This window comes from Acipenser ruthenus, chromosome 2 (assembly GCF_902713425.1).
Source record: "Acipenser ruthenus chromosome 2, fAciRut3.2 maternal haplotype, whole genome shotgun sequence".
Lineage (NCBI taxonomy): Eukaryota > Metazoa > Chordata > Actinopteri > Acipenseriformes > Acipenseridae > Acipenser > Acipenser ruthenus.
The window spans coordinates 104,331,472-104,344,854 of record NC_081190.1 but is presented as its reverse complement, the minus strand read 5'-3'; the positions used below and the strand labels follow the sequence as shown (position 1 = coordinate 104,344,854).

Genomic DNA, 13,383 nt, shown 5'->3' with positions numbered 1-13,383 from the left:
AACATGAAAATCGGAACCCTATATGAACTGAATCTTACTACAGTCTGGCTATTGGCTGGTTTACTGTAGCATCCATATTAAGATGGTTCATTAGGCTTCACATATGAGCATTGCTTTTCATGAGCCATTGATTGTTTCCGTGTTATTATTCCTTAATTCCCTCCATATGCTTCAGCCTGGTGTGTGTCTTTAGCCATCTGAAATATTCCTGATGCCTCTGTCAGCAAAAAAACAATGGCATGCTTCCAGTGGCGTAGCTAGGGGATGGCTTTAGGGGTTTGAACCCCCCCACCCTGAAATGTATTATTCAACTACGTGGGACAAAAAAAATAAAAATATCAGCCACGTACAAAAATCTCGATCCATCACCACCTCCACCACCCTGGAACTAAATCCTTGCTACGCCATTGTTATTAACCATCATCCAAAAATCTCCATCCACCCAAGAAACAAAATCCTGGCTATGCCACTGTATGCTTCATTGTGTCCCTCTACTGTCTCTTGCCCTCTAAAGAGGATGCATGACAAATGTGACTGAAGGGAAATGGCATGTGTCTTGTTTTCACATGTAGTTAAGTACAGAATGGGCTACCATCACACTTATTGCAGTACAACGTGCAGTTAATCTAATCCCTTGTGATTTTCTCTACCACAGAAATGGGTGAATTTGGATATAGGGTTAGTTGAAGTATGTTCTTCACAAATGTTTTAGAAACACTATCTTATGTTCAAAATACGGACATGGTACTGCATAACATTAAAACCTCTTTTATGTTACAATTTCGTAATACATTAATGCAGAATTGTGGTCAGTAAATGAATGTGTAAGGGTACTGCAAATACCATCAGCTTCTATGGCTTCCACTGTAAATAAGCTTTGGAGTGCATTGTAGTCAGGATTAGGTATAACCCATTTTAATTCTCACTTTATCCCTTATTGTAATGGGCATTAAGAACGCAGTATCATTTATAACGACAACAACAAGAGACAAGCTTTTTAGGCTTGAAATATGTGGTTGAAGGCAAAAACAAAACGACTGAATTATTTAAAAAAAAAACTAAAAAAAAAAACTGATTTCCAGCTTTTCTGTCAATATACTGGCTGTGCTGTCACTGGAGTTATTTTACATCTATAAGACTGTAAAGAGGATCATATGGCTTGAAATGCAATGGGGAATGGCAGAGAATAAAAGCTTTGATCCATTAGAATCATTCTTTTTAAAGTATATACATTTTTGTAAATCCTTAATTAAAAAACAAAAAAGAGAAAGCTAGGCACAGTGCTGCTCAATTTGAAACTATACCTATTGGTATCTACTGTAGTGTAAATGATCAATTTTTCTGTTTTTTTTTTTTTTTTTTTAAACATTTTCAGGCAATTTGGGCTCTCAATTGGTCGAGTACAAAGAAGAAATGTATATTACTTCCGACTGTGGGAAATCCTGGAGACAGGTAAATTACATTTCCAAAAAACACCTGCATCAAATAGAATAAATACTGATACAGCCATCGGTATTCAACTAGTAAGCAACAATGTATTTGCCACGAAGGAGCAAGTGGATTCTAGGTAGTTTTGTTTAAATTATTGTATTCATCTGAAATGGGCCTTTGCCTTTAAACTTGGTTCAAAACACAACCTCAAGTCTACTTACTCTATCTGCAGTATCTACAAACACATAATTCCGCTCATAACAAGCTATCAGTAAGGAGAGTCAAAATGTTATTACTGTCTCATAACATTTTACAGTCTTTGCAGTCATTCTGAGTGGTTCATATTGCAATTGCTCAAATACTATAATTTGAATACGTCTGTGTTACTGTTGCTTATCATAGCTATGTGTAGCAAAGTGTAATTTCAAAAGTAAGCACCAGTGCCATCTGGTAATCTGCCACTTTGGATCATGTTGCTTTTAGTTTTTCTGATAAGACACTGCTGTGCACTAGATGATCCTGGCACTCACTAATGTTCCTGGCACTAAATCTATCCTAAATTACTGAAGGCTGCAGCTCCTGAACTCATAGTTAAAGCTAATAAGACTCACTCAGAATTGCAAACATTATAAAAGGATAAGGGGATAGTCAAAAAACCTGTTATGCTAAGGAGAGATAAAACAAAAATTCCTTGGTTATTACACCTTTAAGATTGACTTATGAATAGCAACCAATATTATTTGTCATTGTGGGCTGAAGTGCCAGCATTACTACTTAACTGATAGCTGGTGGATCTACTGTACAGTAAAAATATGTCTTGTGAGTTTCTTTCTAGAAACCATGTACCATGCTCAGAAAGAAAGGTGCTGGAGCCACTGCATAATGTAATGAAAATGTGGTTTGGCTAAGCCATGAAAATGCTATTAAAACTATATATTGTGGGATGTCATCACTTTCTAAGTGTTTAAAAAAACCTTGCAGACACTGCACACTTAAATAAATTGGGTTGTTTAATTTTATTGTCTTACTTCTGTGAAAAATCTATATTCATTGTTTCTATGTCATTCTTTTATAAGCCAATATGCCTTTTAATGTGAGAAGATTTGTGTGCATTTCTTCTGACTAGATGGTATTAAGCTTTTGCATGCTGTCTTTATTTTGTAGGTCTTTGAAGAAGAACACCACATTCTGTACCTAGATCACGGTGGAGTTATAGTTGCTATTAAGGACACTTCTATCCCCCTCAAAATACTCAAGTAATGCCGCTGGTTAAAATACTATTATTTCATTGTTTAGGTTAGCAAGGCCAGCACCCCATAACCTTTTATGACATACAGTGTTCTCTTGTGGTAACTTTAGTTCTGTATATCTATTTTTAACTTCTCTACACTATGGATGACCAATGACTATATTTAATGATAGACTGAGAAGAACATCTCAACACCTCTCTTCCAAGGCTGTTAACTTGTAATCCTCTCCAATGTGTGGACTCTGAAAATTGAGAATTCCATTTGGGAACGCTCTGTAGCCTGTTAACTGTTTTATAGTGACAGCTGTATGTGTTGTGTTGTGAAAATGTTAGCTTGATTAAAACTGTTACAGTTGTAAAATGTATATAGTTTTTACCCACAGTCGCCATGGAAAAAGTGATACATCTTTTGTACATCATAAAGGATCATAAATTATAAGAATAATGTTAAGGGTTGTTATTGTGTATTGTTACAGATTCACTATAATTTAGGGTCATTTATAGTCTTTATAGTTAAAAGTGTTAAAGTCTGTAGCTTATTATAATAACTTATTTTATTAAGCCACTTATTTGTCTTCGACTTTACAAAATAAAGAAGAGCATGAATGCTTTATAGATTTTTTCTCTGTCTAGATTCAGCATAGATGAAGGTCGGACTTGGACTACCCACAATTTCACCAGCACCTCAGTTTTTGTGGACGGGCTTCTGAGTGAACCTGGAGACGAGACTCTTGTTATGACGTGAGTGTATTTGTTTCCCAATTCCTCTCTATTTCCAGAATTTACTGCTAATTGTTTTCATCTCACAGCTCTGTGACTGCGTCTGACCTGACATTCAGTCTTTGGCTGAATAAGTAGCGTTGAATGAGTAATACATATTACGCTGATATTAGTGATCTGTGGCTGGAAACAGACATCTATGTAATGCATATTGGTTGTGTGTGCTGTGCTCTCATTTCCTGTAAACATGCACAACCTTCCAGCATGCATACTTACTTGCATATTGGAGAGCATCGCTGTGTTGTGGAGCTCACTTCTGTCAATTGTAGATCAAACTGCCAAACTTAGTTCACTTGTGACCTGAACCAACATTTTCCAAACCCTAAGCATCTACTTAGTATCAACGAAACAATTCAATAATCTGATGTGCGGCTTGACAGTGGCTAAATTCAAGAGAAGAGAACTATTTTGGAAAAACAAGTTGGCTTGGTCACAGTTCAGCGTGCAAGCAGGTTTTAGTAACAAAAGAAAAATATTGCCAATTACTTTTATATGGAGCTTTCCATGTAACCATCCCACTGAAATATCGTTTTGCATGCAGCACAGCAGAACATGCGGATAACTTTAACAAGCAAATACAAGCACACTTTTCAGATTTTGTTATTTCTGATTGTAATCTCAAAAAGTTCAAATGAAACTTCCCCTTTAAATTCTCCCATCCAATCTAATAGCACTGCCAGTTAATATACTAGGAACTTGCTTCTGATGCTTATGGTACCAATATATTTTATTTTTCTTGTTGAGTTAAAAAAAATGCCTTTCCATTAAATACAATCTGAAAGTTCTAGGGGTCAGAGCTGGTTGTATCCTGGGAGAGATAGCACAGGGAATAGATGATAGAAATAGGACGGCTTTGTTTTCAGTTGTTCCGTATGAAAAGTAATTGCAAGACACTGGATTGAGCCCACTCATCCCTCCAAAACAATGAAAGAGTCAAGGATGTTCTGGAGGTTATAGGAATGGAGTTCAGGGATAGCTCCATGAATTAGGCAAACCAGATTTAAAAGATGTTGGCATAGAACTCCACTTAACACACAATGTGCCAACCTGCTTTACTGAAACTATGAGACAGGTAAACAGGGATCTATATTAACTGGGGCCCAACATGGAGGAGAGGACTGCTGTGTGGGGTAGTTGTACCTTACCAGTTGTTTCAAAGTTAAGGAAACATTAGAAATGAAAAGTGGAAGTGCATTAGAGATAATTAAGTGTAGCTTTAACCACATTATAATAACACTGTCCCTCCACCGCTACCCCCTCACTCCACCCCTATCTCCTTCAGTAATGGGTCCAACCAAAAAGAAGTGACTCTACAGTTGAAAACTACATTTTTAATGGCATAAGTAGGCATTTTGGGACTACCAAGATATCCATAACAAATATGGGTAAACAACAATTTAGATGCAATAATTCTTACCAATAGCAATACACCAGTACTTGTCTTTGTGCAGAGGAAGAAGATTTCTATCATATAAATGTCACCATCTAGTGGCAAATTCACATTAATGAAACAATCATCTGAATACTGTTTCCATGGTGCCTGGACTTTTCCCTCCCTCTTCATTACTTTTTATCATTTGTTGGCAAAATATAGCGGTCTTTTGCTAACTTAGCAGTAAATGGTCAAGCACAGAATCATATAATGGCTTTTTTCATAGTACATTGGGTTCTTTACTTAATAGAGTTACAACAGCTACAATTGAAATGTCACTTAGGACTAATAGGGTACTTGAAACAAGTGGGATTAAGCAATCATTTAGCAAAAAAAAAAAGTTAGATTTGCATTTCACTGTAGTATGTAATGACTGCTTTCAGATTGTACTAACAATTTTACAGAGGCACAGGTTTTTAAATATTCTTGTTTCTGTGCGTTCATGCAGGGTCTTTGGCCATATCAGTTTCCGGTCAGACTGGGAGTTAGTGAAAGTGGACTTTCGACAGTCTTTTCCGAGACAGTGCACAGAGGCCGACTACGATGCATGGAAACTAACCAGCCTTAAGGTATGAAACCATTCAAAAAACGGTGCTAAATTGAAAGGTGGATTATATTAGAGCATTGTACAGCACTGGAGATCCCCCTAGATTGTATCAACCACCAAGCTGTGGTTATCCAGGGATTAGTCTTAAAAATGTGAAATGTAGGATAAAGTCTATGTGTGTGCTAAAGTACAACATGCCACATACAAATCAAAATTTCTCATTTCAGGGGGAGGCATGCATCATGGGTCAGGAGAGGAGCTTCCGGAAGAGAAAAGACTCAGTGTTTTGTATCAAAGGGAAGAGTTTCACTTCAGCCCTGACCTCCAGGCCCTGCCAGTGTACAGAGAAAGATTTCAACTGGTAAGACCAGTTACCTATCTTGCCTAGGTACCACTGGGATACAATTTATCAGTTAGAAAAATATGCCCTTAAAGAGGTTACAGTGGCATTACCATGGTAAAAACATAGCAAAGTGTAGAAAAGCACAGTCAAACACAGCGAGAGCCTGGTAAATACAGATATGTAATAAAGGACAGTAAATGCCATATCATTTTTAAAAAGTACCAAATATAAATAAAATATATTTTTGGTATCTTTACCTTTGCTGGTCATGGTTGGCACAAACATAAATAAGTCAACAAATACATTTAAACAAAAGCAACAGATAGCACTTTAACATTTAAGCTTAATTTTGTTCTATTCTGGCAAACAAACATCAACCCTTATCCTGTTCTCCCAGTGACTACGGCTTTGAACGGGCAGCCAGTCTAAAGTCTGAAGGCGATCGATGCTTCGCTGACTTCTGGCACGACCCCGACTCCCCTCCTGATGACTGTATCATAGGGCATTCCTATGCCTCCAGCACAGGGTAAGTTCTGGACAGAGTCTGCATTCCAGCTTGGAGTGTAGACAAAGAAACGCAGGTAGTGTAACAGTATACGCTATCTCCCTGACTCTGCTCCCCCTCACCCTGTACACTACACTACATGGATCTAGGAACATGTTACAAATATCTATTTATTTATTATTTACGTTCAAACAAATATAGACAATAAACTCACACTCAGTAAGGTTTTTGATGGTCATATACCATTACGTTTTTAGTAATTAAGCTTTTAATTTCAGCTCTTCAGTTCAAGCAATTACCGTTGTTAATTCAGCAATTGTTCAACAGGAGTACCATTTGCCTGTGTATGTTGAGTACTATTTTTGATTACTGTACTACTGCTGAAAAACTAAAACCTTGATTGTATGTATACAAATCATAATACACATTTGAGTAGACATGTTGTCAGACTGCACAAAGAACTGAATTACATTACAGGTAAACATTCCCTAATAAATCTAATTAGGAACACATGCTGAATGAATGGAAATAGTCTTCACTTGTTGATGGATAAACCTCCAAAGCCCATGACAATCATAGACTGCCACAGGGTTGGAATCCTGCTAACCATAGTTTATACCACATAGTGTGGATACTAATCCAATTCTCTAAAGAATCTCTCTTGAAAGGATGCAAGGCCTCTTCAGAAATCAACATGAATGCTCATGAGCTGTAGATATTGTAGGCATCTGCTTTAGAATATGAACCCCAATGGAATAAGTAGAGCAGAACTGCACATTCCAGTCCTGCAAGACACAAGTATCTTTCATGCATACAAGCCTTTATCTGATGTTAAACATTGCAAAGCCTTTATTAGTTTGAAAAGTAGGAAATTAGAAGTGTGCAACATGACCGAATGGGGTAGAAAATAGTATATATATATATATATATATATATATATATATATATATATATATATATATATATATATATATATATATATATATTTGTATATATAAAAATATTTGTAGCAAAAGTTTTGCTTTTGTGGATGAGGAAAAAAAGTTACAAGAAATAGATGTCTACAATTATTTATTTCAGCAATTGTTTTGCAAAACTCCAAAAATGCTAATTGAAAAGTATTCATACCCTTTGATAGTATTTGTCTACAAGGTGCTAGAAATTTCAATGTGATAATGCAGAACCTAATTCTAGAAAAGTCTAGAAAGTGCTGGATTGTAGGTAAACATTCTTAGAGTATAAAAGGGTTAGGCATAGATGATTGCTGTCATTACCAATAAGCCAATATGAGAAAAAGTAAAGAGCTATCTGAAGACCTTAGGCAGAAAATTATTTATTGTCATAAAGCTGGAGAAGGATACGAGAAGATTTCCAAGCATCTGAGTATCCCAATTTCAACTGTTTCTTTTATCAAGAAGTACAAGACTCCTGGTACTGTCACAACGATCCCTCGGTCTGGAAGAAAGAAGGTTCTTTCACCAACAACAAGTAGAAGAATTGTGAGGAAAGTTAATAACAATCCGAGATTGACTGCCAAAGATATTTAAAGTGAATTGGCTGCAAGTGGGACTGGGGTTTCCATTTCAACCACAGGCTGAGTATTGCATGGTGAAGGTCTCAATGGTCGCAGGCCAAGGAAAAAGCCACTCTTACAAAAACATCACAAGGACAATCGCTTAATGTTTTCAAAACGGCATTTGATTGTTGATATGAGTTCTGGTCAAAGGTTTTGTTGAGTAATGAAACAAAAATCGAGCTATTTGGTCATGCTGATAGTCGATACATTTGGAGAAAGTCTGGTGAGGCGTACAAAGAAAAGAACACCATACCTACTATCAAGCATGGAGGTGGTAATATCCTTCTGTGGGGTTGTTTTTCCTCTAATAGCACAGGAAATTTAGTTCCAGTATATGGTAAAATGGATTCCATAGCATACCAAATGATATTGGCCAGTCATCTGAAACCCTCCGCTACAAAACTTAGTTTAAAGCGCAACTGGACGGTCGAACACAACAACGATCCAAAGCACAGATCAAAATTTACTTCAGAATGTTTAAGAAGAATAAAATTAAGGTTCTGGAATCCGATTGAGAATCTTTGGTATGAGTTGAAGAAGGCTGTGCACAAGAGAAGTCCTCAGAATTTGAATGAAATGGAACAATTTTGCGTTGAAGAATGGTCAAAAATCATTAAAGAATCATGCCAAAAGCTCATTGACAAATATCTTAATCATTTAAAAGAGGTTATTATTGCTAAAAGGTGCCTCAACTAGATATTAATTTCATTTTCCTTGTCAGGGTAGGAATATTTTGAATTAGCATTTTTGGAGTTTTGCAAAAAAATTGCTTAAATAAATAATTTTAGACATCTATTTCTTGTAACTTTTTTTTTTTCCTCATCCACAAAATCAAAACCTTTGCTACAAAAGATTTTTCCTATCATTATAATTTTCAAGAAATGTATAGAAATTATAAATTTCCATTGGGTTATGTAAACTTTTGACTACAACTGTGTATATCTATCTATCTATCTATCTGTCTTGGACGTTTTCACAGTTTGTTGTGATTTTTTTTTCTTCTTTGATTTACACAACCTACTCAACACTTTGAAGAGGCAAGAGAATTTCTACTGTGAAACAACAGTTAATGAAAAATAAAAAAAACTGAAATGTCTTGGTTAGATAAATATTCACCCCCCTGAGTCAATACTTGGTAGAACCACCTTTGGCAGCAATTACAACTGTGAGTCTTTTGGGGTAAGTCTCTACCAGGTTTGCACATCTGGATCGTGCAATATTCGCCCATTCTTCTTGGCAAAATTGTTCAAGCTCTGTCAAGTTAGATGGGGATCGTTGGTGGACAGCAATCTTCAAGTCTTGCCACAGATTCTCAATCGGATTCATGTCCGGGCTTTGACTGGGCCACTCTAGGACATTCACTTTTAGTTTTTAAGCCACTCCAGTGACGCTTTGGCTGTGTGCTTGGGGTCATTGAATGCAGGAGTCCTGCTGAATGTTGAATCTCCGTCCCAGTCTTAGGTCTTTTGCAGACTGAAGTAGGTTTTCCTCAAGGATTTCCCTGTATTTAGCTCCATCCATTTTGCCCTCTACCCTGATAAGCTTCCCAGTCCCTGCCGATGAAAAGCATCCCCATAACATGATGCTGCCACCACCACACTTCACAGTAGGGATGGTGTTACCTGGGTGATGTGCTGTATTGGGTTTGCGCCAGACATAACGATTTGCATTTAGGCCAAATATTTCAATTTTTGTTTCATCAAACCACAGAATCTTTTGCCACATCTTTTCAGAGTCTCCCAAATGCCTTTTTGAAAATTCCAAGCAGGATTTTACATGGGCTTTTTTCAGAAATGGCTTCTTTCTTGCCACTCTTCCATACAGGCCAGATTTATGGAGTACCTGAGCTATTGTTGACACATGGACAGTTTCTTCCATCTCAGCCATGGAACGCTGTAGGTCTTTTAGAGTTGTCATTGGCCTCTTGCTGGCTTCTCTGACCAATGCCCTTCTTACCCGGCTGCTCAGTTTGGGAGGACAGCCTGCTCTAAGCAGATTCTGGGTGGTGCCGTATACCTTCCACTTCTTAATGATAGACTTGACTGTGCTCCAAGGGATTTTCAATGCCTTTGAAATAATTTTATACCCCTCCCCTGATCTGTGCCTTTCCACTTTATCCCAGAGTTGTTTTGAAAGCTCCTTGGTCTTCATGGTAGTATCTTTGCTTTGAATGCACTACCTAACTGTGGGACCTTACAGAGACAGGTTTATTTAATCTGAAATCATGTGAACCACTTTTTATTGCACACAGATGGACTCCATTTAACTTATTTTGTGAATTCTGAAGGCAATTGGTTGCACCTGAGCTTATTTAGGAGTGTCATAGCAAAGGGGGTGAATACTTGAAATGGGCTTGTAACCAGAAGGTCCCCGGTTCAAATCCCACCTCAGCCACTGACTCATTGTGTGACCCTGAGCAAGTCACTTCACCTCCTTGTGCTCTGTCTTTCGGGTGAGACGTAGTTGTAAGTGACTCTGTAGCTGATGCATAGTTCACACACCCTAGTCTCTGTAAGTCGCCTTGGATAAAGGTGTCTGCTAAATAAACAAATAATAATAATACTAATAATAATAATAATAATAATAATAATTCTTACCAAATGAAGACTTTTCAGGTTTTTATTTTTAATTGATTTGTTTTTTCACTCCCCCCCCCCCTATTTTTTCACACATTGAAAGTGTTGAGTAGGTTGTGTAAATCAAAGAAAAAAAAAATCAAATTTAAATGCATCAAGATTTCAGGTTGTAACACAACAAACTGTGAAAACGTCCAAGGGGTGTGAATACTTACTATAGGCACTGTAATTACATGAATAAAGAGTCATTTTGAAAAAAAGAAAAGCCTACAGTTAGGAAAAGAGTAAACCAATGTCTGTGGCTGTGTTTCGTAGCTACAGGAAGGTGGTGTCTAATATCTGTGAAGGAGGAGTGAACAAACAACAGAGTTCCAAACAGCATGGATGTCCTCTGCAGGCCCCCAGAGGTCTGCAGCTTGGAATCAAAGGAGAGACCCTGGCTGTGAGCCCTGGAGATGACATCACCTTCATTGTGAGACAGGAGCAGGTAACACAGCAGTCACTGGGATCTTTTGCTTGGGGTGCAGGGGCAGTAGCAGTATGTTTTGGTTGGAGGGGAGAGTGTTGTCAGCAGTGTAGGTGGCTATGGATTATATATATATATATATATATATATATATATATATATATATATATATATATATATATATATATATGAGGATTATATGAGCTCAGTATTTTTTTATGTATGTGCCCAATGAGCTATTGATGTAAAACTTAAACTGTTGCGTTTTCATTGTGCATCAGTAAATGTGCAGAAATAAATTTACATTGCAGTATGTAAACTTTTGTTTACAATTAACCCCTAATAGGCTGCATGACTACATTACTATGTCCACCAATAAATGCCTTTGATGTTTTACTCTGTCATTTTTTATTGTATCCTCAAATAGGATTCTTCTGTTGGGTGCAGTACTTATTTCTGCGTATCTTTCTTAAAAGGGAGACACTCTAAACACCAAATACCAAGTGGATCTGGGTGATGGGTTTCGAGCCATCTATGTGAACCTGACAGTGACTGACGAACCTATTCAGCACCGCTATGAGAAGCCTGGTATCTACAGGGTCACTGTGAAGGCAGAGAACACAGCAGGGCATGATGAGGCTATGGTCTACATCCAGGTCAACTGTGAGTACTGAGTACCCTGTACTAGGGTCCCCTGTGGCACAGCTTCAACGTGTGTGGGTCGGGTTGGTTTAGTACATGGCATAATGTAAATTCTCTAAATAATCATAAGAAATGTGTCTCTATTTTCACAAGAAACAACATTTAACATCTGTGTTATTAATAGATAACTTCTCCCACTCCAATCAATATTGTTGATTATATGTTCAAAAGCCGTTGTCATTCCTGACTTGATGACCTGTTTTGTGATTTTTTTTTTTTTCAAACTTATCATCAGGGATCCTAGTTTTCCACAAAATCTCTATCATGATTCTGCAATTAAAATAAAAGGGTAAAACTGAGCCCCCCGTCGCATTATAAGATATGCAAAGAGTACTTTTGAATAAAACTTAACACAGTATTTATAGGTACACTTTAAAATTCTATGGCAGTTACAAGCTCAATCAATAATATAAACAAACTGCGGGGGCTCCCGATTGGTGCATCCTGTAAAAGCACTGGCGTAGAGTGCAGAATGCACCCTATAGTCTGGACGTCGTTGGTTCGAGTCCAGGCTATTCCTTTGCGGACCGAGGACTGGAGCTCCCAGGGGGCAGCGCACAATTGGCCTGATTTACTACGAACACACATGCACACGCTAGACAAAAGGAATGTTTAATCAATAGTAGTATTTTATTAAGTGCACAAATATTAAACAGAAATAAAAAAAGTCAGAAAGTAAATCTCTTAGTCTCTAAGTACAAAACACAAGTCAAAAGCTTTCACTGCATTCATGCGGATAGCAGGGCAATTGAAATATGACACCGTCTATCTCCTCACACACCAAGCAGCAACTTCAACAGCCAAGCAAGCTGTGACATAGCTAGTAATTGCTCACAAACATACACCCCCACATACACACACAGCCTAAACTGAAATGATGCAGACAATCTTAGAATATATCACATTACGCTTATTAATGGTATATAGATTAAGGATTAAGGGCAAATTTACTTTTAAAGACATTCTTCATAAAGCAATATGATGTAGATTACTTATAGTTACTTCATCAAGTTTCACTAAAAGTTATTTCACACGCAAAGTGTGCAAACTAAATAATTAATAGTTCAATTGTATGTGAATGTGTTACAATTAATTAATTTAGTTCCATGAAAGGAAAATGCAACTGGAATTATACTCAATGGTTCCTTGAAGCTTAGACTTTTGGTCAGCTGGTTTGGAAATTCAATCTGTTGAAGTGTCCAGTAAAAAAGGCTCTTCTCTCACAACAAAGTCTCTCACCTTGGATCAAACTTGGCCACAAAGCTTTCAATTCTCGATAGAATCAACAAACAGCTGCAACAAAGTCTTCAGTCCTCGGTATGAGATCCACAACAGCGCCCGTCTGCTCTGTCCTCTTCGCTGAATCTTTTAGCTACGCCGGTAGCAGGGCACAGTTTCTTTTGGATACTGTGGTTGTAGGTGTACAGCAAACCTAGACTGGTTTGTCTGATAACAGTCGCTGTAAGTTTTACGGCAGTCCTCCAGCCGGGCCTCAGTGTCGTTGCTTGTGTTAGTAAGCTTGTTTTCTCTTTTTGGGTCCAGTTTTAGGCAGAGTCCCGGAGTTGCAGCTTCGCTTAACAGAGTGACAGCACCTTGTTTAGCATTCGATGTGGAGCGCAAAATGTTTAGTTTTGCTTGGATATTCATAGTCTTTTCACTCTGTTAAACAGCCACTTTCATGAGATCATTTGTGTATCTTGCCTTTTTTTAAACTCAAAGTCCTTTGATGTTTTAATGTCCTTTTCCATGAATGGACATCGCTAGTTTATGTCTTCC

The 13,383-nt window shown here is 37.5% G+C and overlaps 1 protein-coding gene across 3 annotated transcripts in view; it reads left to right on the top strand.

Moving 5' to 3' along the window:
* The window catches only part of LOC117408305 (VPS10 domain-containing receptor SorCS2-like), a 259,841-nt gene that overhangs the window by 232,690 nt on the left and 13,768 nt on the right, over positions 1–13,383 (top strand). For all 3 annotated transcript variants that reach the window (XM_034013192.3, XM_034013191.3, XM_059005171.1), the window contains 8 exons: positions 1,376–1,452; positions 2,596–2,687; positions 3,314–3,421; positions 5,341–5,461; positions 5,667–5,800; positions 6,180–6,308; positions 10,755–10,926; positions 11,382–11,568. In XM_034013192.3, the coding sequence (XP_033869083.3) occupies positions 1,376–1,452; positions 2,596–2,687; positions 3,314–3,421; positions 5,341–5,461; positions 5,667–5,800; positions 6,180–6,308; positions 10,755–10,926; positions 11,382–11,568 (1,020 nt within the window). The remainder of the gene's footprint in view (positions 1–1,375; positions 1,453–2,595; positions 2,688–3,313; positions 3,422–5,340; positions 5,462–5,666; positions 5,801–6,179; positions 6,309–10,754; positions 10,927–11,381; positions 11,569–13,383) is intronic.